This window comes from Zootoca vivipara, chromosome 6, assembly GCF_963506605.1.
Source record: "Zootoca vivipara chromosome 6, rZooViv1.1, whole genome shotgun sequence".
In the NCBI taxonomy this organism is placed as follows: Eukaryota; Metazoa; Chordata; class Lepidosauria; order Squamata; family Lacertidae; genus Zootoca; species Zootoca vivipara.
This window is the reverse complement of record NC_083281.1, coordinates 44,970,921-44,998,614: the sequence shown is the minus strand read 5'-3', so window position 1 is coordinate 44,998,614 and position 27,694 is coordinate 44,970,921. Positions and strand designations below refer to the sequence as shown.

General features: G+C 46.8%; 1 protein-coding gene across 9 annotated transcripts in view; it reads right to left on the bottom strand.

Moving 5' to 3' along the window:
* The window catches only part of ADGRG1 (adhesion G protein-coupled receptor G1), a 43,496-nt gene extending 17,671 nt beyond the window's left edge, over positions 1-25,825 (bottom strand). The window contains exons 1-5 of one of the 9 annotated variants that reach the window (XM_035118578.2): positions 24,992-25,388; positions 24,372-24,483; positions 13,848-13,956; positions 1,922-2,119; positions 646-1,098 (exon numbers count right to left, since the gene is read on the bottom strand). In XM_035118578.2, coding sequence (XP_034974469.2) covers positions 646-1,098; positions 1,922-1,961 — 493 coding nt within the window. In that variant the 5' untranslated portion in view covers positions 1,962-2,119; positions 13,848-13,956; positions 24,372-24,483; positions 24,992-25,388. The other 8 variants (XM_035118575.2, XM_060275893.1, XM_035118576.2 and 5 more) reach the window with 8 other exon arrangements.
* Positions 25,826-27,694: the final 1,869 nt, after the last annotated feature.

Here is a 27,694-nt window from a genome sequence, read left to right as displayed (position 1 = left end):
TTGCTTATACAAAGCTTATATGACGGTGAGACTATACAGTCATACCTCAGTTTAAGTACGCCTTGGTTTGAGTATTTTCAGTTTAAGTACTCCGCTGACCCGTCTGGAACAGATTAATCCACTTTCCATTACTTTCAATGGGAAAGTTCGCTTCACATTAAGTACGCTTCAGGTTAAGTACGGACTTCCGGAACCAATTGTGTTTGTAAACCGAGGTACCACTGTATTTGGTCTTCAATGAACATTCTCCTTTGTTCATGATGCAGTTATACGACAATGATCACCCATCCTGAATTCATCCCAATTTGCTTGTAAGGCTGTTTAGAAGTTTCCCAGTTAATCACTCCTTCATTCCTCACTTGTCAATGAATTACTTTCCAAACCACAAAAAAATTGTGTTGTTTTTTTTTAAGTGGCTTGTTACATTAGGGATAATCCACTTTAACTGTGGAAACCTGAAGTTCAAATACTTGGAATCCCTCCTAGAAAATATTGACAGTCTGGAGACACCAGGAAATTTTCAGCTGCACACCAGCTTGTGGCCCACTGTGTTCTGGGGAGGGGGTGCTGCCTTGCAAGAATGGGCCTGGGCCTGCTGAACCTTTGGGTCCCACAATTACATCTTCTAAAAAGAAACAAGCTTACCTGTGAAGTAGAAATTATATGCAGACCTGTCTGGAAGGGATGTGTTGTGGACACCCCTATTAAAGGCATAGGAGACCCTGTAAAGCACACTGGGGCCATTTTGAGAAGAATTTTCAGTTGTAATAGGACAGTACAGGGTATATGCCTGGCTAGTCAAGCTGAAATTCGTTTTGGACTTCCCATAGGTGATCATCAAGCGACTGTCATGCGGAAACCAGTGTAAACAGATGCGATAAGGCCCCAGTTGTTCTGGCAGAAGACACTCCTTGGGTTCTGGAAAATGACCACACTGAATTTCTGAAGTGAAAGGTGCCCTTAGGATCAGTTTCTCTGCACTGTTTACAATGCTGATGCCGTCGCTCTGGATTTCATAACTGATATTGCTTTTCTTTGTTTGATTCCTGGTTGCACAAAACTGGAAGTCTCCTTCATCTCTGCTGATCCCACAAATACCTGCATCACAGACATCCCCAAAACAACACAAGACATTGTATCAGGACATGAGAGAAACACCCAGAAGTATTTGCACTGACTGTATTGTTAAAACAGAAGTCCTGGGTTATTTAGGAATGTGGAAGGGATTAGGCCATGGCACTTAAAGCAGTGTTTCTCAACCAGTGTGCCTCCAGATGTTTTGGGACTACAACTCCCATCATCCCTAGCTAGCAAGACCAGTGGTCAGGAATGATGGGAGTTGTAGTCCCAAAACATCTGGAGGCACACTGGTTGAGAAACACTGACTTAAAGCACAGACCTGTGCTTAGAAACACAGCACAAAAGGAAGTCTGGATGAGCCCTCGGTTACACAGTTACATCAACCAGCAGCGCACTGGAGAAGACTTTCTGCATTAGCAATTTGGGACACTTCCGGATGACCTGTCTATCAAGCCTTCCTTCCGATTTCTTTGCACCAAGTTTGTGGGGAGGTTAGAAAATGTCAGGTATTTTTTTCAGCATTCCTTCTGATTTTTATTAAAGCAGAGGTTATAGTATGTTGCATTAAGCACTTTCCATTCCATTGTCCCATCACTTTCCTGATCACAAAAAAACCACACCTGATTTGGTGGAGGGAGCAAGTTTGTTGCACCAGAGTCCCTTATCTATTTTTAGCTGACACAACCTGAATTTGCTGGGATGCGACTGAACCCCCCACCTCCAAAGTAGCAGCATTGGAAGAAGCCACAGAGTCCCAGGAGGAACCCTGACACATGGTGGTAAATGCAGGGGGGTGGGCCTGATTGTTCCATGAATGGTGGTAACAAGATGTGTACATTACCTTGGGGCTGGAAGAGGAGAGGCAACAAGAAGAACAGCATTCTGAGAGATTCTGAAGAGTTTATTTCACAGTCAAGGTCTTGCAACGACAGAGGGCTCCCCTCAAGTTTCTCCACGCAACCCCATGAACACTCTTGTCTTCCTCAGCAGAGTCGGAAGTGCCAGCAATCGTGGAAGCTAAAAACCCATTGTCCTGTTTCTGCAAAGGGAAGGGAATGTTGTAAAGGGTTCTGGGTCCTGGAATTACCTACACCCTTTTAAAATGATGCTCTTGGTAGCTTTCATTGGCACAATCTGCAGTTACCGGTAAGTGCTTTCAATCCCCACCAACATTGGATGCTTAACCTTTCCATGGAAGCAGGGGTGTGTGGCACTATAATATAGATGCGTGTTTAAGGCATGCAGAGGGTTAATTTTATGAATTGACCCTGAAATCCTAAACATGTTACCACAGAAATGGGATCCACTGAGTTCCACGGGGCTTTTCCTCAGGTACAACAACTTTCCTCTCACTGAACTTCAACACAACTTTGCTTCTGAGGAGGGATATAAAGAATTACGCTTTCAGTATAGTTTAGCCTTCCCCAACCCGGTTCCTCCAGATAACAACAACAACAACAACAACAATTTATTATTTATACCCCGCCCATCTGGCCGGGTTCCCCCAGCCACTCTGGGCGGCTTCCAACAAAATATTAAAATACAGAAATCCATCAAACATTAAAAGCTTCCCTAAACAGGGCTGCCTTGAGATGCCTTCTAAAGGTCTGGTAATTGTTGTTCTCTTTGACCTCTGGTGGGAGGGCATTCCACAGGGTGGGCGCCACTACCGAGAAGGCCCTCTGCCTGGTTCCCTGTAACTTGGCTTCTCGTAGTGAGGGAACTGCCAGAAGGCCCTCGGTACTGGACCTCAGTGTCCGGGCAGAACGATGGGGGTGGAGACGCTCCTTCAGGTATACTGGACCGAGGCCGTTTAGGGCTTTAAAGGTCAGCACCAACACTTTGAATTGTGCTCGGAAACGTACTGGGAGCCAATGTAGGTCTTTCAGGACCGGTGTTATGAGGTCTCGGCGGCCGCTCCCAGTCACCAGTTTAGCTGCCACATTCTGGGTTAGTTGTAGTTTCCGGGTCACCTTCAAAGGTAGCCCCACATAGAGCGCATTGCAGCAGTCCAAGTGAGAGATAACTAGAGCATGCACCACTCTGGTGAGACAGTCCGTGGGCAGGTAGGGTCTCAGCCTGCGTACCAGATGGAGCTGATAAACAGCTGCCCTGGACACAGAATTATCCTGTGCCTCCATGAACAGCTGTGAGTCCAAAATGACTCCCAGGCTGCGCACCTGGTCCTTCAGGGGCACAGTTACCCCATTCAGGACCAGGGAGTCCTCCACACCTGCCCGCCTCCTGTCCCCCACAAACAGTGTCTCTGTCTTGTCAGGATTCAATCTCAATCTGTTAGCCGCCATCCATCCTCCAACTGCCTCCAGACACTCACATAGGACCTTCATCGCCTTCACCGGTTCTGATTTGAAAGAGAGGTAGAGCTATAGCTCCCATCAGCCTCAGCTAGCACAGCTGTGCTGAGTGGGGGTTACTGGGAGCTGTGGTTCAAAACATCTGGAAATCACCAGGTTGGAAAGGCTGTCACAGTCCCATCCTGCTCCCAGGAGCTCCCTTCAGTTCATAGGGCTGGAGGCTCCTCAACTCTGCTCCATCAGGGCAGTCCTTCTCATGCTGAGAACCTCAGGTTGAGGGATGCATCCAATAGGTGAGTTTCTCCCTTCCAAAAACACACTTCAGCTTCTCTCCTAACAGGTTAACCATGCCCAGTCTTGGAATAACTTGGAACCCTGAGCCCATGTTTCAACTCCCCACCCACTGTCAAAGGGCATCCTTCCATTAGCCCCACCAGACACCAGCAGTAAGTTTACAGAAGCTGTAGGCGGCTTTTACAAAACAATAATAATATAGAAATCTGTCTGGTTCCAGTCTGAGTCAACCATGCAGACTGTGCATGGAATGACAACATCAGTGCAATGGGAACGAGATTTGTACACTGTACCTTGGGTCTGCCTCCACCTCCCATTCTGGCCCCACAATCTCCGCCCTGACCCCGTTTGCATTGCAGACAGGTGTGATCAAAGACTGTATGGCTTCCTGGGCTGCAAATATACAGCAGTGGTTAACATGCCGAGAGTTAAGGTGGACAGATCTGTCAAATCAGCTTTCATGCAGTTGCTTATGTTTCCAACCTCAAATTCAGCTCTCTACATTTCTACAGCCCTAAACGGCCTTGGCCCAGTATACCCGAAGAAGCGTCTCCAACCCCATCATTCAGCCCGGACCCGCCCTGTGGAACACCCTCCCATCAGATGTCAATTAAATAAACAACTGCCTGACTTTTAGAAAACATCTGAAGGTAGCCCTGTTTAGGGAAGTTTTTAATGTTTGATGTATTTATTGTGTTGTTGTTTTTTAAAAAAATATTTTTATTAAAGATTTCTTGAATTACACAGGTGTGTGCCGTGTCACTCATATTTTAACATGCATCATTTTTGCAAATTAGTTTCATTTGTTAAGACACTAAGAAGAAAGAGGGAAAATGAGGTAGATAGGGGATGGGAGGGTGGATGGGGGAGGGTGGATTGGGAGTCGCCCAGAGTGGCTGGGGAAACCCAGCCAGATGGGTGGGGTATAAATATGTTGTTGTTGTTGTTGTTATAAAAAGTAAGTCTTCACAAAAGTTTGTCAGCATCTTACAGCACATTTCTCCTAAAATTGATTTTCATATACAGTTATGCCTAATGTAATGCATCAATATATGCATTCTCGTACACACTTTTGGCTGGAGGCCTGCGCCACAAAATTCAGAGAAGTGCAAATGTGAAACATTGCTGTGTTTTGATTTCTGAATTGTTTCAGGAAGTGCAAATTGGGTAGATTCACATTAAAATGCAAATCCAAACCAAATCCCCCCCCCCATCTGAGAATAAGATTCAGCTCCTTGCTGGAAAGTTTCCAGTTTCCTGTGGGAATCAACCAAAGGGGATTTGCAGGTGTGGGAAATGTCATGTAACCAACAGTCGAGCCATCTCAAAGTTTACAGATTATTTCACAGCAGATAACTAGAGCAAAAAAAAAAGTGTACTCAGTTTGTTGGGAAAGTGATGTTTCAATTTGACACCTGGCGAAAACACATTCCCTGAAACAAACAAACAACTGCATTTCAGTAGTACTAGACTTGGTCAGTACTAGACTTCCAGCACAGGTTTGGAACAGTGCGGACAAATGTTTGCATGAGGTGTGTGATGTCCTCTGTTCTCTAACTTTCCCTTTCACCCAGTCTTTGGCCCCCCTGGTGCTAGCATAGGAATTTAAATTGCTGGAGGAGTTTGGATCCACTCAATTCTTTCTATTTATTCACTACATATCCCCGATGTGTGAACATCTCACACTGCGTCCATGCATCACGAAGTACATCATGTGCAAATATGCTCACTAAGGAGCTGATGAAACTATTCCATAAGGATTATTCTGCATGTAATTGTCAACAACTGGGAGAAAAGCTTTCAGAATTTCTTTTCTTTTTTCTTTTTTTGCAGTTTAAACACTTTATTTGTTTACTTCCAAACATTACAAAATCATATAAACACAGACAAAAAAAATAAAAATTAAACAGAAAGGAAAACAAAACAAAAGCAAAACATAAAAACAAATTTTCAATTATGATTGCAATAGCTACACACACACACACACACACACACAAATAAAATAAAATAAAATTGCATCTAATAACATCAAATCAAATCGAAATAATACATCTTTTCAGCATCCCACCACCCTCCCCTCCACCCACCCTTAGTGATTACATACTTCCAGCCATTCCTCTCTTGCGCCTTTCATTTTCTAACATACACCTGTATACCTGATTTCTTTCAGAATTTCTTGACAGATATGCAGAAGGAGGATGCTTTAGAGATGGGAGAACAGAGCCACAAGAATCCCTCTCTGCAATATCTCTGTCTGCTGGACTGCAACAGCTTTGGTTTCTTGAGATCCCTGGCAGGGAATCATAGAATTGTGGAGTTGAAAGGTCCCCCAAGGGCCATTAAACTCAACCCCCCGCACATCATAAAGCAATCTGGCTGGATTGCATTTCTCATTCATTAAGGCCAAGATAGCTTGGGCAAAATAATGAACTCCTTGCAATACTGGCTTGACGAGAAACAGGGGCATCATTCAATACAGCTAAATTCAAAATGGTGTTTGTGGGCAAAACTAAAAGCACATCATACATAACATTGTTTCACAAGGTGATGGAGCCTGTACAGAAATTGGCTAGATGTTAGTAACAAATGCAGCCTCTTGCTTGCTTTCCCTACCCCAGTACAGTGGAACCTCGGTTTATGAACACCTCGGTTTACGAATTTTCGGTTTACGAACGCCGCGGATCCATCTGGAACAGATTAATTCACTTTCCATTACTTTCAATGGGAAAGTTCGCTTCAGTTTATGAACGCTTCAGTTTATGAACAGACTTCCGGAACCAATTACACCCATGCTTCAGGGTAAGTACGCTTCAGGTTGAGTACTCCACGGACGCGTCTGGAACGGATTAATCCACTTTCCATTACTTTCAATGGGAAAGTTCGCTTCAGTTTATGAACGCTTCAGTTTATGAACGCTTCAGTTTATGAACAGACTTCAGGAACCAATTGAGTTCATAAACCGAGGTACCACTGTATCAGAATGAAACTTCACATTTTTCATCAATTTCAGAAGACATTCTCACTTTGCTTGGCACATAAAAATAGAGTATTTGTGGGTGTGGGAAATTTTACCCCTGCTGCAATATTGGCAGCAGGAATTTCCCACGCCTCTGCTGCTATCAATGAATGCAAATCATTTGATGTGAAAGCATGTCAGTGAAACTTTAGACATTAGCGACTCAGAATGCACCATCACTTTTTTGCTAAGCAAAAGTTGATCTTTTAACTGTTCGCTCAAGCAACATATCGGAAGCTCAGTGTATATCCTCTAATCACCCTGGAGCACTGTTCCCACCCAGATGTAAGCCTCAGTTCCTTTGCTGGACCAGTGGAGGTGCAATGCTGGCACCTTGCCAAGCGCATCAGCAAACTGGGAGCCAGTCTGGGAGATGTGCGCTCCCTCCCTCCCTCCCCCACCCTGTCCCCGAAGTGAACCCTGCTCCCTTTGCAAGATCAATCTCATGTCACACGTGCACCAATGGAAACCATGGTTCATGCAAACCCATATCACTTGCCACCTTCTTGGTTGGGATCTTCACTTTCTCTGATCAAGACCAATATAGAAGTTTCCTCAAGTTGCTAGTTATTAGGTGTGCACGTTGCTTTCTAAAGTCAACAGCACTTTCCTCTTTACTTAAGACATTAAGAACCCAACAACCCAAAATACAGCCAAACCTCGGCTCCTGAACACCTCCGTTTTGGAACGTTTCGGCTCTCGAACGCTTATAACCCAGAAGTAAATGCTCCTGTTTTTGAACGTTTTTTTGGAAACAGAATGTATGATGTGACTTCCGCTTGAGTGCAGGAAGCTCCTGCAACTGATCGGAAGCCGCACCTCGGTTGTTGAACATTTTGGAAGCCGAACGGGCTTCCGGAATGGATTATGTTCAACAACCAAGGTTTGACTGTAGCGCGATTTCACGGTCTCTTCCCTGCTCCCCTCAGTACCTCATTCTGTCTATCCTAATGTCTGCTTAAGCATAAGTTTGTAAGCACAGGCCCCTCAATTCCTCACAGAGCCATAAAGAGCAAACTTGCGTGGATAACCTGCTTGACCCAATTGTCTGCTTCCCTTCTCCCCTCTTTAGAGGTTTTTGGATTCATGTTTGATTTCTATCTACTTATGCAACTGCATTCTTCCACTGATAACCTCAGAGTCTGTCGACCTCCCTTCCATGGCCTCTTCCTCACTCAAAAATTCAGGCTGTAGCACCATAGCTCTCCCGTTGAAAAATCCGGGATCAGCAGCGGCAGGGCACCAGCACCGGAAGTCGCTTCTACACATGTCTGGACATGCGTAGAAGCAACTTCCGGTGCCCAGACATGGGCAGAGCGGCACCCGAAATCAGTTCTGTGCATGTCCAGACATGCGCAGAAGGAGCCCCCCTGGCAGGTAGGAAATCGGGGGATTTACGGGATTTTTTTCTATTCGGGTTAACAGCGGGAAACGGATTAAAATCCGGGGTTTTCCCACGAAAAACGGGAGACTTGGCAGCTATGTGTAGCACCTGTGTGGCAGAGACCCTGCCCTTTCGATTATGTTTTACTCTAGAAACCCTGTGCTATAAATAAGAAATAAAGATACTGAGCATACATTGACAAAAAAATTATATATGGAAAGATTAGCCAACAGGAACGACTTATTTTAACAAGTGGGCATCCATTCAAGTTCATAGGATTCCACAAGCAAGAGGTCAGGCGCCCTCACTTCTTGCTGCTGTTTGGAAACCCCTCTCTAACTGTCAGAACTCACATGCCCTCTCTTCATGCTGTTGTTTGGAAATCCTTCTTCTCAGTTGCAAGCACTGCCCTGTCATAAAGGTGCCCACAAGCGGGTTGCAGGCGTTAACGCTTCAGTCACGAGGCTGGTTTCCCCATTTCCCCCACTTCTTTCCCACGGCTCTCTAGAGCCCTGCTAAATCACATGGGCTCACTTGCTGTTTGATTTTGGGGCACATGCTAAATGCCCCGTGGGGGATCACAAAACCCAAAAGCTGGAAGGAAGAAGGGTGCTGAGGAAGAACAGCAGTCCCCTCTCCGGGCTTTCCAGCAATGTAATGATCTCAAGAGACATATTTCAACAAGTGAAAACCACATCAAAATGAAGCTGGGGTTTCCCCATCAGTGCTAAAGTGGCAGCGAACAAATGAGACTTTTGCAGGAGACAAATGGGGTGGAAAAGGCTCTGCAGCTTTCACCCCCTACTAAAAACTATCTTGGTTTGGCCAAGCCCACCTGGAGATATGTAAAGTTGGCATCTATTTTCATGTATTATTTTATTTTATAATGGATATTTTTTAACTTCTGATTTTATTTGGTGCTGGCCTTTAAAGCCCTAAACAGCCTCGGCCCAGTATACCTGAAGGAGCGTCTCCACCCCCATTCAGCCCAGACACTGAGGTTCTCCTCCAAGGGTCTTCTGCTGGTTCCCTCACTGTGAGAAGCGAAGTTACAGAGAACCAGGTGGAGGGCCTTCTCGGTAGTGTCACCCTCCTTGTGAAATGCCCTCTCATCAGATGTCAAGGAAAGAACGACTATCTGACTTTTAGAAGACATCTGAAGGCAGCCCTTCAGGGAAGTTTTTAAGGTTTGGTGTTTTTATTATGTTTTTAGATATGTTGTAAGCTGCCCAGAGTGGCGGGTATAAATAATACAATTATATTATATTATATTATCATATCATCATCATCATCATTGATATTTATTGGGGGGAGATTAATTTACCATTAACTTTTATTGATAATTTTAATGTATATTTCATTTTATGTAAACCGCTTAGAGGTTTTTCACCATTCAGTCGTACACAAATTCTGTTTAGTTAGTTAACTAATTAACTGGGTGTAACAAAAATAAATAAATACAAATCAAGAAGAATTAACCAAAACTGTGACAATTTAATCCAGGGGACCCTGTAGGCACATCTGTGGCATTAAACACTGAGTGATGATTTAAAACAACCTTGCATAATTGCTACATACACTACTACATGTCCCCCCCCTCCATAATTGCTCAAAATGCACATACAAGAAGGCCACTTAAGTGAGCCCTCAGAGTTGCAGGATGTGTGCAAACACTGCAAGCACATGAGGAGGGCCGGATGCCTGCCCCACTGCCACTCTCCTTGCAAGTCATTCCCTTCTCCTATCTCAGGAGAATAATAATTATAATAATTATAATTTATTATTTGTACTCCACCCATCTGGCTGAGTCTCCCCAGCCACTCTGGGCAGCTCCCAATCAAATATTAAAACAATACAGCATGAAATATTACTTCCCTAAACAGGGCTGCCTTCAGTCTTTTAAAAATAGGATAGCTGCTTATTTCCTTGACATCTGGAAGGGCGTTCCACAGGGCGGGTGCCACTACTGAAAAGGCCCTCTGTCTGGTTTCCTGTAACCTCACTTCTTGTAATGAGGGAACCGCCAGAAGGCCCTCGGTGCTGGACCTCAGTGTCCGGGCAGAATGATGGAGGTGGAGACGCTCCTTCAGGTATACTGGACCGAGGCCCTTTAGGGCTTTAAAGGTCAGCACCAACACTTTGAATTGTGCTCAGAAATGTACTGGGAGCCAATGGAGATCTCTCAGGACCGGTGTTATGTGGTCTCGGCGGCTGCTCCCAGTCACCAGTCTAGCTGCTGCATTCTGGATTAATTGCAGTTTCCGGGTCACCTTCAAAGGTAGCCCCACGTAGAGTGCATTGCAGTAATCCAAGCGGGAGATAACCAGAGAAGAGATCTTGTAATAAGCAGCCGATTTGGCGACTCCAGAGGAGAATGTTTACCAACTTCTTGTTCTAAAGTAAGACCTGGAACTGCAAACTCTGGACACAGAATTTTGGCATGTATCCCTTGACAGCTATCTCGGGCCTCTTTTCTGTAAGTGACCTGAGATAGAAACCAAGGGAGCACGGCTAAAGAAACAGGCCAAAACACAATGTTCTTCTGGACCAGGGATGGGAAACCTATGGGCCTCCTGATGTTCCTGGACCACAACCCCCGTCATTGCTAACCATTGGCCATGCTGGCTGGGGCAGGTGGGAGTTGGGTGCCCCAGAATGCTTGGAGAGTCACATGTTTCCCACCCCTGGTATAGACAACACTGAGTCAGAGGGACCAAAAGACTGACTCAGCATAAATCAGATTTCTTACATTCAAGTGGGGCAACTATTCCTAGCTAGGACCAAAGAGAAGGTCTTATCCCAGAGCTTCCTGAAGAGATTAAGGTTTGAACTCTAGCATAGGAGCCAACTCCAAGGGGCCGTGGGGCTTTGGCCCCCGCAATAAAATATTTGAGGGGGCTGGGCCCCCACAAAGTTGATGGGCATTCCCATTCAAATGGTGTGTGCCCTGTATCATGTGATCGATTGAGCAGGGCGGGGCTTAGCTGGGCCCCTGCAATATTTCATTCAAGTTGGCACGCCCGAACTCTAGTGAATCTCCATGGGAAGGGAGAGCTTCAGGCAAGAAATGGCATCAGCAGCTTAAGTGCTTCTGCCAGTGTAGCGGTGACTATCCACAGGAGTCTGCACGCAGGACTGCATTACTCTGCTTTCAGGAGGAGGAGGAGGAGGAGAGGAGGAGGAGGAGGAAGGGCACAGCTCTGTGGAACAAAGCACCCCTCTCTTGCAGACAGGCCAATGTAAATAATAATAATAACAAAATATCTATGCAAATGCAATGGCCTGATGCATACATTCAATGGCACACATCTCTGTCAGTGCAATATTTCACTTGGGAATCATAAATGTTCCAGGTAAGTATAATGTTGATATTTAATGGTACAGTCATACCTCGGTTTAAGTACGCTTCGGTTTGAGTACTTTCAGTTTAAGTACTCCGCAGACCACTTCAGTTTATGAACAGACTTCCAGAACCAATTACACCCATGCTTCAGGGTAAGTACGCTTCAGGTAGGACTTCAGGAACCAATTGTGTTCATAAACCAAGGTACCACTGTATCAGAATGAAACTTTGCATTTTTCATCAATTTCAGAAGAAAGTTCGCTTCAGTTTATGAACGCTTCAGTTTAAGTACTCCACGGACCGTCTGGAACAGATTAACCCACTTCCCATTACTTTCAATGGGAAAGTTCGCTTCAGGTTAAGTACAGACTTCCGGAACCAATTGTGTACTTAAACTGAAGTACCACTGTATTCTGTTTCCAGCAAAATTCCTCAACTATCCTTGTCTATCCTGATATTTGCATAGATATTATTATTATTATTACAGTATTTACATTGTTGCTATAATATATTTAATATTTTTCACTGTTTATTGCCACAGCTTTTGTTTTTTGTTTCGTGTTTGGTTATATTTTCCGTGATTGTCTGTTTGCTATTTCCGATTTACACCCCAGCAAGGTAAAATTGGTGGCTGAGAGCAAGCCACATGACCACAAAAACAGCAGTAGTGGAGCTGGCCCTGCACCAAGTGTAGCAGAGATGAGGACCCTGAGGCTCTCCAGAAGGCCTTCCAACTCCTCTCATCCCCGATCACTGGTCATGCAGGCTTCTGGGGCTGGGAGTCCAGCAACACCAGGAAGGCCACCGGTTGCCCATCCCACAATATGTTTCAGAAGTCGGATAGTCCTCTCCAGAAGAACAACTGAGGGTCTACTTCAATGGAAGGTGGAATGTATGAGCAATGAGAGAAAATGGTTACAAATCTGGGGAGACACCGAAAAGCTCAAGCCCCAGAAGAGCTGGGAAATAATCTCTTGGGCTGTGCATCCTACAGGAGTTCGGGTGGTGTGTGGAGTATCCAGTTTTACTTCTCCTTCAACATGGTGAAAAAGAGAAGCAGGCTGGGGTGGATGACACTCATTAGTGCAGGTAAGCGAAGTTCTGGATAAGGCCTTGAACAAGCTTCTCTCCCTCCCCCCACCCTCTGCCTCTGGCCTGTCTCCAACCAGCCTTACATTCGCTCTGCTTGCACCTACCTACCTAGCTGAGCTCATGGTGCAAAGACTCAGTGTTAATCCCTTCTGCATCCCTGGCCTTCCAAATAAGGCCCAAGCCAGCAACTCCTGTTGAAACTGGAGCAAACAGCTGCTCCTCACCCAGCAGAAAAGCATAAATTGGGAGACAGAAATGTCAAACGAAGAGAGAAAAGAGGTGGGAGGGGAGAAGAGGCAGGAGTTTGGCAGATAAAAGGACTTTTCTGCACAAACTAGTCCTTGCAGTTTAGTCGGAATAAAAGAGGGCTTGAGACGATCTCTGCAATCAGGGCACTGCCTGCCAGCCAAACTCAATTAGACTCTTTTCAAGTGTAGTAATTTCATGCAGGGTCTATCATGCCTGTAACAACCTTTTTCTTTCTTTTATACTTGCCCTGCTGAAGTATGCTTGCCTTCCCAAACCTGATGCCCTCCAGAAGTTGTGGACTACAACTCCCATCAGCCACAACCAGCACCGATTGGGTCCATAGTCCAACATAACCTGAATGGCATCGAGTTGGGGAGGGCTGTGGGAGGCAATGTGTATCCATGATGGGTGCAAAAACCAAGCCAGGGTTCCATCACAGCTGGTCCTGACATGCAGCAGGAAACAAGGGGAGGAACCAAGCAAGGCCATTCAAAGCACCAGCCTGAGCTGAGTGGGTGGTCCTCCTCGCGGCTCCCCTTCAGGTAGCCAAGTGTCCTGGGCCAACCATGCTCAGGAGGGAGCCTGTGGGCAAGGAGCAATGGGGGAGAGCCACAAGAAACAGCCAAAAGGGGCAGGGTGTGCATGGAAGAGAACTCTGGCCTTAGATGGGCAAGGAGATGAAGGCTCCATCCTTGGGAAGGCAGGGAAGGGGTGAAACCTCCTGCATCAATGGGGCAAAGCCAGAGAAAGAGAGTCAAAACATGCTCACTGCTCCTGGCAGGACAGCAGGAGGAAGCATATTATGGCCACATCTTACGCGGGGGCACAGTCCCAAGTGTTCTGCATGTATATGAAAATTGTGTATACCCAAGCTCTTGGAACAGGCTCCTTCTGGCTCCCAGAAGATTTGCTCCAGTGCCATTCTCCTCTGGGACCATACTACGCAAGCTAGACCATTGCCAGCTGTCTGATAAGGACATCGTATCTTGTGCCAACCAGTTCGCTGTGGTTTCTAGAAGCTTTCCTGTTCTTAGAAACCAAACAGCATCCAGACCAACATGCGTCAAAACTCACCCTGGCAGCAGAAGAGCAGGCACACATTTGTGGCAGGAGCAGTCTTATCTCAAAAGGTCAGGCTTGGCTTCCTCCTTGGCCATTTCTTTATTTTCTGCAGCCACACATCCTGGAACAGAGGCAGAACAAACAGCCTTATCTCCGCCCTAAGCAGGCTGTTCCAAGCAGGCCTTGGGGTATATTTAGAAGGCGCATCAGCCAGCCTGTAACTTCAACCTTCAAAGGGGCTGTGCTTAAGAGAACAATAGGACATTATAAAAAAGAAGTCCCTGCTTCGTCAGAGAGAGAACTGAGTGCTCCCCAAGGGGATTAGATAAGCAAGGGGGAATGCCGCTGCAATGGCACCCTGCCTCCCCTACCTTCCTGTCCCTATGAGCTGTCCTCCCATGATGCAACACTCTGGAAACAGCAGGTAATGCCCCAGGAAGCCCCAGGGGCCGGCCAGGATGCCCATGGGGGTGGGAGGGAGGAGGAATCCAACCACGTCTGCATTTAAACTAGGAACCACCTAATTTGCACTTCTGAATCGAGATGAGAACCAAAATGCAACTATCCTTGGAAATTCAAACGTCTACTAATATTGCAATGCAAGTGTAAGGGGAGATGTGCATGAAAACACACATAACACTAAAAATAGCATACAAAAATTCATTGTATTAGGGAAAGCCTGCTTACAAATATGTGTTTATTAGGATAAATTAGCACTAAAAGGGTGGTGAATTTTCACAATTTAAAAAAACAAGCAAACTACTGCAGCAGTGTGGAGAACTGGACTAACGATGGAAGATGGAGAAACTGAGAGAACCAAAATGGACAAGTTTGCCCATCCATGGTCCCCGACCCATTCCTCCCCTCCTCTTTTGACTCACTTCTAGGTTTGAGGCTATAAGTGTTGCAATTTCCAGGGTGGGGGGAGAGAGAACTGTCCCAGTGGAGAGGTGGTCAGAGGTCTGTTTGCACGGGGCATCAAACTATCAAATTGTTCTCTGTTGTGTGATCCCAGGCAGAGTTATGAGTTAGGCCCTCACACGAAGGTGCTGGATAAGCACCAGGAAAGGGCAAATCTGTAGGATCAATGGCACCCATTACAATAGGATCAATCCAGCAATCCTCTGTTACAAAACCAGAGGAGATCAGCTTCCGCAGATATGCCAGTACCCAGAATCCTCAAGAATTTGGGGCAAATGCTGCTTCTCCTCATCTCTTAGTGCTGAAACACAACAAGCCTGTCCCTGTCAGATTCCACACCCCCCCCCCTGCTCTCCTTCACCTAACAGAGAACAATTTGATAATTCAGTATTTTGCTTTCTGGTATTTGTTTGAGATTGCTGGCTTTGTGGAAAATTTTTTGGTACTATTTTGTGCCTTTATATTATATACTGCCTCGAGGATGAAGAGCAGAAGACAAATCCAACAGTGAAAGAAAGCGAAGTGCCCATTGCTGACTCCTGAAGAAGGAACCCAGGAATGCAGCCTTCCCCACCCAGCTGCCTGCCAGGTATTCTGGACTGCAACTCCCACTTCATTTTCTCCCTAACCCACCTTGAAACTCTCTTTATAAAAGAAAACGTATGTTAAGGAACCTCGTCCCGCACATCTGTACCCAACTTGAAGACAACTTAACTCCCCTCCCTAGCCAAATAACTTTCCGTACTGACAAAATCCTGCTGTAAGAAGAACGAGGGCAGGGCAGGTTCCCTCCTAACAAAAAATTCAGAGGTTCAATTGAAATGGGAGAGTCTGTGTTGCAAGGTAAAAAGTGAGGCTGCCCACCTCACTTTTTGGATCTCCATCATTCTTCTGCTTCAGCTGCAGGGCGGTCCCAAAAGCACACAGAATTAAAGGCATTTGGCATGAATGCTCTGCCTGTTCTTCCTAACTTCTCCAGCAGTTTTTCTGCTGTAAATGAAAGCCAGGGGTCTCAGGACCCCACAGCATGGCTTGCAATCCATACCATATTCAGTGTGAAATTCTGCTTCTGAAGAAAAGGCGTGGGGGGGGGGAGTCCCTACCTTCTGCCACTTACTTGATTTTCCGCCTGTTTCGGCCTTCACTCCTCCTTCAGGATAAACCGATTCACACGCACCGTGTTACAATAGAAGACTGTGAACTTTTGAAGATCACCTGTGCGCAATTTGCACCAAGGAGTGGCCACAACTGGTTTGCCCACAAGGCAAGCAGGACTTGGGGCACCCTCCCTGCCAAATGTTGCTCTTCTTGCTGGGTGACCACGGTCAGAGGCTCTTGCCACATGACAGCTGTTCTGAGGGGCAGCTGAGAAGCTGGCAACTGCATCCTCAGTGGCCATTCCCTGTGGAAAAACCCACCCAGGGAATGCTTCAGGCACCCTTTTAGGAGAGGGGGAGAGAGATAAAGCCAAGGATTGGGAGTCCTTTCTCAGCCAGAGAGCCGCACTCCCTTCTGGGCAACATTCTGAGGGACACATGCCAGAGGCAGGTGGAGGCAGACACGGAAGTGGGTGGAGCAATTATTGTTAATTCTACCCTTGTGTAGTAGTTAGTTTCTACACACACCTACACACACACACAAAGAGAGAGAGAGAGAGAGAGAGAGAGAGAGAGAGAGAGAGAGAGAGAGAGAGAGAGAGAGAGAGTTCTTTCTCACCTCCTTCCAGGCCAAGCAAGAGGCATCGTCAGAGTTCAACGACAAATTCCAGCCAGGCAAAGATTAGGTGGGAGGCAGTGAAGTAGGACTGGGGAAGTGTATAGAATTCTGGGTGGAATTCTGACAGAGAGGCCTGGAAGGTGGCATTTGAACCTGATGATCCCACACCCTTCAACTGGCCCATTTTAAACGAAGCACCCCAGAAATTACAGAAGCCACCCTGGCTTCCGATTGGCTCCTGGAATGTCCTGTTTTGACTCTCACAAGAACACAGCCCTCATATGACTTGCCCGGGAACACAACCTCAAAAGACGTGCATCTAGGTTTACCTCCCAGCCATGTGGGAGAGCATGGGATCCCCCTACCCCTGAGATTTGCAGAAAACTGAAACGGAACAGAAAAAATGTTTAAGCAAACCTTTATAAAGAAACCAGAAGCTTTCCTTTTGGGCATCTTAGATTTTGATATCCCAAATGAAAAAAGAGACTATTCTTATTTGCTACAACGGCAGCAAGAATATTAATAGCTAGAAATCAGAAAAGTAAAACAGTACCAACGAAAAAGGAATGGCAGGATAAATTATTTGAATATCTCGAATTGGCAAAAATGACGGGTGCCATTAGGAGACAGTCTAACCAAAAGGAATGGGAAATTTACAGAGATTATTGGAAAAAACAGTGTCCCCAAATCAAAACCTGGATTTGCTTTGATTAATTTTTGCAAAACACAACATGGATTACAAGTATTGTATGCGGAAAACAGTAGAAATGAAGAAAGGATAAAAGGAGAAGTTTAAAAAAATAGACAAAATAGACCTGCGTTGAGGAGGACGGAAGCCTATTGGGGAAGAAAAGGAATTGGGATTACAGAATAGGGTGACATAAATCAGTATAGAAGAACTTGTGGATTTATGGTCGTATGTATGTTTCTTTCTTTTTTCTTTTTTGTTTGATGTTGTCATTTTACTATTTTGGTTATTTTATTGTCTGTGTTGTTCATCTAATAAGAAAACTAATAATAGAAAGAGAGAAGGAACAGAAGGCCAGTGGTGGTGTAATGGTTAGCGTGTCGGACTGGGACCTGGGAGACCCGGGTCAAATCCCCACTCAGTTCCACAGGACTGTGTGGAGGAGAGGCTTCTTGCCCCCCTCCCCTCCCCCGTTTTCAGCCTTTCTGCGTCCCGACCTCCCTGCCCCCTCCTCTCCCTTCAAAGCGCTTGCTGAAAACCTGGATCACAACCAAATATGTAACATTTTGCAGCCACAGCCTGTTCTGTGCAAGAGCTGTGGGGCCTGCCTGTGCTAGTGTGTGCATGCATGGGGGGGGGGAGAGAAAGAATAAATCGGGGTGGCTTGGGGGAGGCAGGGAGAGAGATGTGAGGAGACTACCTGAATGCAGACAAAAACTAAAGGGACACCTTTATGGCTGCAAAAGCACTCAAGGAGGGCGTAAAGCAAAGTCTCTGGCCTACAAAGAACACCAAGGGCTAGGCAGAGATTCCTGGAGGGCCACATTCAGCCCAGTGCTAAACAGATATGAGACTGCCCCCTTCCTCTCGTGTCGAAGTTGCAGCTGTGTTTGTTTTCAGATCAAGCGGTTTCTCGATGTTTGGGTTATAGGTGAAGAGCTATTTTAGAAAACAACCACACAGCCTCCCCTGTTCCACAGCTGGCTTGACCAGCGGCCACTGCTCCCAGTCCCACTCCAAACCACGCTGCACGGGTGGTTGCCCAGCAGCTGCGAGGTGAGGAAGGCTGCATGTGCAGCTCTTGCGCTCCTTTCGAGTTGCCCTCTCTTGACAGCCTTCGGAAGGGAAGCAGCAGCAAGGAAGTGCTCAAGTGCCTCAGGCAGGATGCCCTCTTGGGAAACCAGATACTGTACAAAGGAAAAGTAGTGGCGGCAGCAGCAGTAGGGTGGGTGGGTGGGGGCAGGAAAGGGAATCCCAGCAGGAACTGCTTCCCTCACCTCGACTGAACGCCCAGAGGAAAATCCCTTCTTTGGAGTAACTGCAAATGAACAGGAGGCCTGTCATTGTAGTCCGCTCCTTAGCCCCTCTCTCTGCAAGCACCCCCCCCTTTTCTCACAACCACGAGAAAGGAAGAATGAAACTGCAGACGCGACAGACAGGAGGGCCCCACTGGAGCTGGGAGAAAGGAACTTATTGGCTCAATCTCCAGCTGAGAGAACTGCCCTTTTTTCCCCTGCCAGGCACAGAGACAGAAGCGGGGTTACTTGCACAGCATGTCATCATAGAATTGTAGAGTTGGAAGGGACCCAAAGGGTCATCCGGTCCAACCCCCTGCAATGCAGGAATTCTAGGGTGCCAGCTCACTTCATGGAGGATAAGGCAAGCAGTAGCTACTGGCTGCCATGGCAATGTTCTCCCTCCACTGTGGAAGGAAGCTTGCTTCTGAATGCCAGTAGCTGGGATTCACAAGCTGTTGCCCTCAAGTCCTGCTTGCAGGCTTTCCCTTTGGGGTGTCTGGTTGTCCACACTGTGAGAACAGGATGCTGGACCTCATGGGGTCCCCTTTGGCCTCATCCAGCAGGGTCCTTCTGCTGCACCTGATTGATTGCTGATGATATCTGATTACGTTTATTTATTTATTTGTCACAGACGACTGACGTTATAATATTCAGCCCACGATGAAGGCTCACAGCAAGGGGCAACACAATTCATTAGATACTAATAAGGGCTAATTATTTCAAGCTGATACCTTCCAGATGTTTTGGACTACAACTCCCATCAGCCCCCAGCATGGGAGTTGTAGTACAAAACATCTGAAAGGTAACAGCTGGGGGAGGGCAGCTCCATGCTGAAAGAAGCCACTTAGATCAGTAACACCACACAGTGGATACAGGACATCTCAGATGTGGTACTGGCTCCCATCCCAGACTGGTCAAGCTGTGACCTAGTCTTTACCAAACTTTTAAATAGCAGAGAGTATACTTCTGCTATTTAATTGCAGTTGCAGACAGGCTTCACTCAGACACCGAAAAAGTTTTAACTTTTAAAATATATTGGCTGCCTGCTTTTGGAGGAGCCAAGGACCTGTGTTTATTTGCAACTCAAATGAAGTATCTCCTTCAACTGGAGTAAAATCGGAACAGCAATTCTCAGAGATACGGGAGGCAACCTCCTAGGACTAATTCTTTGTGGTCTTGCCTCTTTGTGGCCGTGACTGAATCCTGGCACCTGGTGAGTGCTGAATGGGAGGAGGCAAAGCCAGAACAACAAACCACACAGGGGTGGCAGTTGGCAGCCTCTTCTGGGCATGGGGAATTTGGGTGGATATGATCTTTTAATGAAATTTGGTTCTCACAATGCACTAGCAAATCTTGTCCAACACACTGTTGGAAAATTATTATGCTAATCCTTTAATATTTTGGCAACCTTTTGGCTTGCCAATGAATCATTATCCCAGGGCTGAGGTGAATGGACTCCTTGTTTGGGGTGACAAATTGCTCTGCTGGGAAACGAAGTGACACTTTCTGTTAGTGTCACAGAAAAACATCACAGAAATGCCGTGTCACCAAGCCCAACACGTCACTCTCGTAAAAGCATCTAGGAGTCGGAAACAAAGTGCACTGAACCATATTGCATTAGAAGGAAGCCAGATCTCAGCTGCGTGAAGAATGATCTTGCTAGCACGCTGCCCGAGAATAGCAAAATGAACAAAAGTAAAGCAGGCTCTCACCAAAAGCAGAGGCAATGACTACAAACAGAGGGTTAAAACTGCAGGGGAGAGACACAAGAACCAACTCCAGAACTGAAGTAGGAGACCAACTTCAATGTCCAATTTCTGGGAGCGAATGGGACTACTCTTTTTCAAAAGGAACACAGACCACATTTCTCATCCTTTCTAAAGGCAATGAAAGGGGAGGGTGACGGACGCTGCTCCATTTCCCACTCCATGTCAGCCACTTCAGGGCACACTTAGTGTGGGAGCTTCTCCTGAGCCAAGTGTAACACTGGACTTGTCAAACCAGAACTTCAGGAGACATTCCTGAGGAGCGGAACGTAATATTGTGTGGGAGGATGAGGTTGACATCATGCCTTGTGTCACACAGACAATGCGGTTGGCACCCACTATGGTCAATGCCTGCTGTTTGGAAAAGGCAAATGTCAGCCACTCAACCCACTGGATGCAGTGAAGAAGGGAAACTTTGCAGTGCACAAGTCAGCAAGGAAACAGACTTGGGATAAGGAAGATGGGGCAAAAAGTCCCTCTTCTTGTCCACTCCTGTCCACCTCTTCCTCCACCCACTGTGTTTGAAGATACACATCCATGAAGTATCTCTCAAGGGGCCAGACTGCCAGGTGCCAGGTGTACTTCCCTGTTGTTTTGGACTACAACTCCTAGAAGCCCCAGCCAGCATGACCTAGTGCCACAAAGCTAGGGAAGGAGACTCCTCATGACACCTATCTAATGAATACGAAAGGCCCAACATCAAACAGTCAGGCTGGGGGATCTCATCCCTCTGCAACAAGAGGGACACTGGCCCACGTTTCATGAATCATAGCTCTCAGTGATGCAGTCAAGCTTTGTTCCAGTTCTCAGTGAGGTGGCCAACCTTAGGAATGCTCCTCCTCTCTCCCTCCCCCACCCCCCTGCACATACGGGAATAAGATGGCAGAGGGATGATGCCAATTTTCTACATGAAGTGAATGCTTTTTGTACCGAGGTACATGCCATCATGTGCCTGCCCCACCTTCAGCCTAAAGTGGTACAATCCAGGCCCAGCTTGACCAAATCAGAAAGGCTAAAAGCTTCTCCCCTTCCTATGAAGCTTGGCAGTTGACTATCTTATCTTACTATATAATAACAAAAGTAAGAGCGACATCATGCTGCAGTTTGCTTGGCCACAGATAGGTGGCGCTGTGAATTGCAGCATGATGACAACCTTCAAAGAGTTGCCGGGCCACAGTTGGAGGGCAGTGGCAGTCAGCCAAGGTGAGCCACAGAGGAAGACTTGCAACATGCCGGGGCAGTTCCTCAGAAACCCACCCAGCTCACTGACACCACCATTTTAGCCCTCTCCTACGATCAGGATGGCTGCTGAGGAGCTGCCCCTACCTGCCCCTCCTCTTCCTCCGCAGCTCACCTGGGCCGCTTCCATCTTCCTCACAGGAGAAGGTTTAAAGGGGAGGGGCTCTGCACAGCTCACCTGGGGGGGTCCCACTTTTCTCTTTCTCACAGGAAAAGGTATAAAATGAGTGGGGAGCGGGCTTCTCTGCAGCTCACCTGGACTTCCTGCCACCACATCCCTTAGCAGAAGGTCTAAGAGGAAGAAGGCTTCTATCTACCCTTTGTGCCTTTCAAGCCGTTCCCTCCCACACTCTGTTAATGCTCAGAGGCACCTGATTTGGTGGCTTTCTCACTCCCTGCCTCAGGCAGCTGCCTTGAAAACCATGGTGGTAATGGCAGCAGCATGAGGTGAGACGAGGAAGGTCAATGGGCTACTGTGGAAGGGAGAGGGAGGGGGAAGGGGGAGCAAAGGTTAGGGGGGCTGGCAAGTGGGGGTAGAGGAGTTGGTGAGGGAAGGGAGCAGGGGCACAGCTCCTAGTTAGTACACAGAATTGCACATTTTAACAGTGCCATAACTGAGGTATACCTCACACATGTAATACACATCATGGAGGAGGCCAAATGAGCTCAAGTACCAAACGGCAGGAACCCATTTGGGGAAACATGGTTTGACCAATGTAATGTATGAAAGAGGGCATAACTAGAGGTGCTGGGAGCATGACCCAGGTCAGTTATGGCAAACACCTATAAAAGTAGAAGAGAAAGAGGGACTGTAAACACAGCACCAGTGGATGGGAGGGGAAGTTGAGCTGAAATAACTTTTCTCCGCCTAAACATTATTTTCAATTATGGAGCTCAACCAGGAGGAAACCAGATTGGGTGGGTGGGAGGGAGGTGGTGCAGGCACAGAGTTCAGCTGCCCCTGTGTCCAAGCTGTGCTTTGCAAGCCCCCCCCCCCAAAAAAGAATCAGCAATGACCAAATTCTGACTCAGGGGTCTGCTCTCATCACGTCTAATCCAGTCCTTAGAATGTACCACACTTTGTGTGTGTAGGTGTGTGTGTGTGTGTTTGTCTCTCTCACACAGGGTGGTGAAAGCTGACAACCACAAAACAGTCTTTGTAAATGTTCAAAAACTCATAGATACTCGGGTGACCTAAATATTGTCAGCTTAAAATCACTCTTATGATCGAGCAGCAAGGAACCACCTCTCTGTTTGCAGAACTTCTAGAGTTCATCTAGGACAGGCATCCCCAAATTTCGGCCCTCCAGATGTTTTGGACTACAATTCCCATCATCCCTGACCACTGGTCCTGTTAGCTAAGGATCATGGGAGTTGTAGGGCAAAACATGTGGAGGGCCGCAGTTTGGGGATGCCTCATCTAGGACTGCCAGCATTCACAAGACGCAAATGTCAACATTCACCACACTCTGGTCATTGACCATAACCTGTATCTAAGGCTGTGTGCAAACACTTAAAGCACATTTAATTTCCCCCAAACAATCCTGGGAAATGTAGTTTGCTATGGGTGCTAGGAAGCGTAGCTCTGTGAGAGGTGAACTACAGTTCCCCGGATTGTTTGTGGGAAGTAATGGGTTTTAAATGTATGGTGTGTACACTGCCCTAAGTGTGTGGATGCAGCAGTCAAAGACTCTAACCAATACACTACACTGCACCAGCTAACCAGAATAGCATGGTCTCAGACTCTGGACCTGAGATGTGGCAGACAGCGGGTTGGAACTGGAGGTTTTTAAGCAGGTGCTTGCTGGATGGCCATCTGTCAGGGATTCCTTACCTATGATTCTAGCACTGCAGAGGGTTGGACTAGATGGACTTTGGGATCCCTCCCAACTCTGCAGTTCTGATTTTGTAAATGACTGTACTATATATCTAAGGCTGCACGCACAACATACATTTAAAGCACATGATCTCTCCCAAAGAATCTTGGGAGCTGGAGTTTGATAAGGGCACTGGGAACTGCAGCTGAGTGAAGGGTAAACTACAGTTCCCAAGATACATACTTTGAATGTAAGGAGTAAACACAGCCCAACATGGCAAATGTTACATGTTGGATAGACCACCAGATTGGGGGGGGTGTCCTTTGGGAGGCATATACTGTAGCAATTTGTTAGCCAGGGTCTCCAATCTGGCTTCAGGGGTCTTCCTACATCTCCCCCCCCCCGCTGCACCTCCCATCCCATTTAGTCTCCCATTTAGTCATCGGTCACTTTCCCCAGTGCTAAACAGTCAAATATCTCTCTTTAGCTCATTTCCCGGCACCGTATGAACAATTGCTGGCGCTTTGGCGGAGAACGCCCGAACCTCAGCAGCACAATGCAGGTTATGAGCCCAGCGGGGATTGTATGCCGTGCTTGTGATTAAGAATTGAAAATTGGAGTTGGGGGAGAACACACACATGAATTTTGCATTAATCAACTGAGGAGAGCAAGTGTGTACATTGAGGGGGTCCCGGGGGGGGGGCTTTCTTCTCCCTGCTTCATAATGCCATGACTGGCTTCTCACACACCCAAACAAAGAGCTTTCTGAGCTGAAATGGAAGCAACTACCTCCATAGGACTGAATAATCCTATTCAGGTTCCCACCCCCATTTATTTTACTTATCTATTTAGAATTTCACCCTGCTCCACCTTGAGGGCCGTCTTAAGTTATTACTATTTGTTTGAATCCTGATTAATTTGCTGCTGCTGTTGTTAAAAAGACCCAAAGCAGTTTACAAAGGATTAGAACGGTACAAAACAGGAGGTGCTACAACTGTATAAAACGAAGAAAAGAAAGTCCCTAACATACCCACTAAAATATAAAAATAGATTACAGATTTCACAATGAAATTGGCCATGAGGCTACTTACAGTCTTTAGGCTAAGGCATGAATGAGTTCCTTCCTATTCTGACCACCACATCACAAGGTGATTGGTCCTTCCCTAGTGTAGCTATGGAAACCGTTTTGCATTAGTTGTCTGGCTGGTGAATAAATGATAAGGACATGGTCCGCCCCAAGTATTTAAACATTTTGAAACATGATTTCTTTTTGACAGGCAAGAAATGCACCATAATCCTAAACATTTTCACTCTGCAATAATCTCCAGAGTATTCAGTGTGGCTGACTCCCAACATTGGGAAGAACTGTCTGGTGGTATGAGCTGTTTGACAGCGAAACAGCCTCCCTCAGACGGTGGACTCTCCTTCACTGGACATTTTCCAAGGTTGGTTGGCCATCTGTCAGGGCTTCTTGAGCTGTGATTCCTGCATTGCAGCGGGTTGGACTAGATGTCCTTTGGGGTGTCCACTTCCAACTCTATACCTAATTCTATGAACTAAAGCATGCCTAGGACTTCAACGTTTAAAACACTCACACCTCTTCAACTCCCCAAACGGGGCATTCAAAGCCCTACTTTGGCTGGATCCTGCCCACGACATTCCAAGATGCCTGCCACGCTTAACCGGAGGTAAACCAGAAATTAAAACCAACCCGAAATACGGTCGAGGTGGTGAGGCTGCCATCCTAATCCACGCTGACTTGGGGAACAAACCCGACGGAACCCAAGACAACAAGCACAGGATCAGGCTGTTCAAAGCTTAGCTCAGTCTCCTAGAGAACAATTCCCCAGGTTTCGCATGGCGAAAGGTGCTCTGGGATCAAAACAGACTGGGCACGGCTTAATCATTACACGGCTGCGTGCAATTAAACTGAACGGCTTTTCTTATGCAAGCACGGGCAAGGTGGGTGTGACCTGGAGATAAATTAAACATGCCACCCCACCCCCACCCCCTTTCTCCGTTTCCACCGGGATTTGAAGGCTTCCCTTCGGCTGCAAAGCACAGCGGTAGCGTGGGGTGGGGGCGAACCAAGCACGCACCCCTGCTCGATTTGATCCGCGATTGCCATTTCCATTTAAAGAAGGGTTTGTTTGTTTTTTGAAAATAGTTAACTGCAATGCACGAAATTAACGCGCGCGCACACACTTACCCCTATTGAAACAGACGCACCGGGCAGCCCGATCCTAAGAGTAAGCGCACACACAGCCCGTCCCCGACGGCAAGCGCGCGCCCCCTTTCCTCGGCTCACCTGCTGCCCGCCGGCGACGCGCCTCGCAAAGGGTGCGCGGAGGAGGCGGAGGGGACGCTGGGCGCGGCGCTCTTCGGCGTGGAGAAGCCGTCCTTCTGCCCGCCCCTTCGGAAGGAGAGAGACAGGCGTCTACAGCAGCCGCGGCCCACCTGCTCTGGCGCGTCTCCTTGCGCTAGGGCTGCTATTGCTGCTGTTCCTCCGCGCGTCCCCGGGCTGTACTTTCCTCTTACGCGCTTCTTCTCGTCTGCAGGGAGTGGAACAAGGTCCCTCGCTGCCGGGGAAAGGATGACTCGGCGGCGGCAGCGGAGGTGGCAGCGTCGCCGTCTGGGTGGGTGTTTCCCCCTCCGGGGGCACTCGATCCCCGCGCGTGTTCGCTGCTCATCACTGATCGGGCTTTTTCAGATTTGCGAAAGAAGAGCGCCGAATGCCGAGCATGTGCAGAGTGCAGTGCGGCCAGCAGGGTTTGGGGGCAGAAGACAGCCAGAGCTTCGCGCAAGTAGATTGAGAGAAGAGGCCCTCAAGTGCCGGAGGAAGGGAAGAGCTCCACTCCCTTTCCCCGTAAGATTACAGGATCTAAAATGACCCCCGGGTGCTGGCTCTGTTAGCCCTTCGACTCCTTAAATGTAAGAATCGATGTGAATTGCTCAGGAACCAGTGCAGGGTAGGCCGGGTTCTCCACCCTCCGACGCATCTAGTGGGAATAAATTCATTATCGATGCCCAGCCAACGCGAGGCATGTTCAGTGCAGACTGACAACGGCCCCATGTATTTAATGAGAATAGATCCATGCTCCCAAAGCATGTGCAGAGTGCATTTCCCTCCCCTTCGCACAACAGGGATGAGGTTCATCAAGGGGTTTCTTTCTGCAAGGGAGTCATAAAGCAGACATCATTTGGATCTGCCCAAGATAACATCCTTGGCGGGCTTGCACGTTTAATGCATTGCTTCCGCAAACTTTCAACAAAGCACTTTGCAAAGTTTCATAAACAACCTCACCCTAACCAGGCAGGTCCCTGCCCCAAGGAGTTTACAATTTAAATTTCTACAGTGAAGAAAGACAAGACGGAGGGGGAAGAGGTTAAGCAAAACAGGGGAATGACCCACTTTCACAGAACACACGTATTTAATGAATTGTGTGTGGGATTTTTTAAAAACCTAATGACTTGGTTTAATATGAATAAAACTGTATATGGGGAAAAACCCTACAGTTCTGATAGGGGAGGGAAGCATGATTTCTAAAGTACATGTGGGCATCACAACTAGAAACATAAAAATTATCGGAGAGAAGATTCCTCCTCTAAAATGATTTGACAAGTACTCGTATTAAAAACATCAATACATTGAGTATATACCGGTATATAAAAAACCAACCAGCTGCCTGTATGACTGGCATTGATGAAATTGTTCTGAATAGATTAAGGTGAGAATGTTTTGGTTTTGTCCTATGGTTGTGAGGACTCAATAATTACCAATACGGTATAAGGTGGCAATGTTTGAGTGTTTTTTTTCCGTTCAGTCAAGGGTGAGGCAGAGGGATATAAAATGCACAATGCACATTGGATAAACCCCAAAAGCTGAATGGTGAAGACCGACAGAAATAAGTACTTCTTCAAACAGTTAGCCAGATGTAGCAGTAACCACCAAACTGGACAACTTTAAAAGGGGATTAGACAAATTTGTGGAAGGCGAATATCAGAGGCCTTTGAATACCAGCTGTTGAGGGACTGTGAGTGGGATATTTCTCTCTCTGTGGTCCATGTGTCCTGCTTGCAGGCTTCCCATAGGAATCTTGCAGACCACTATGAGAACAGGATGGTGGACAAGATGGGCCATTGGCCTGTTTCAGCAGGATGCTTCCCATGTTCTCCCCGCCCCCATTTTTCTTTTTAATAAATTTTATTGTATTAATAAACAAAATAAATGAAAGATAAAGAGCATAAAGAAATACTGTTACAGCTGGTTGAAAGCACCATAACTTTGGACATTATCACTGATCTTCTTGTTCCAAGATACTACAAAAATACCCGTTTTTCTATAAACCTGTTAGGCTAGCTTATATGTATATTTTATAATAAATTAGTTTAATCATAGTTATTATGAATTAAA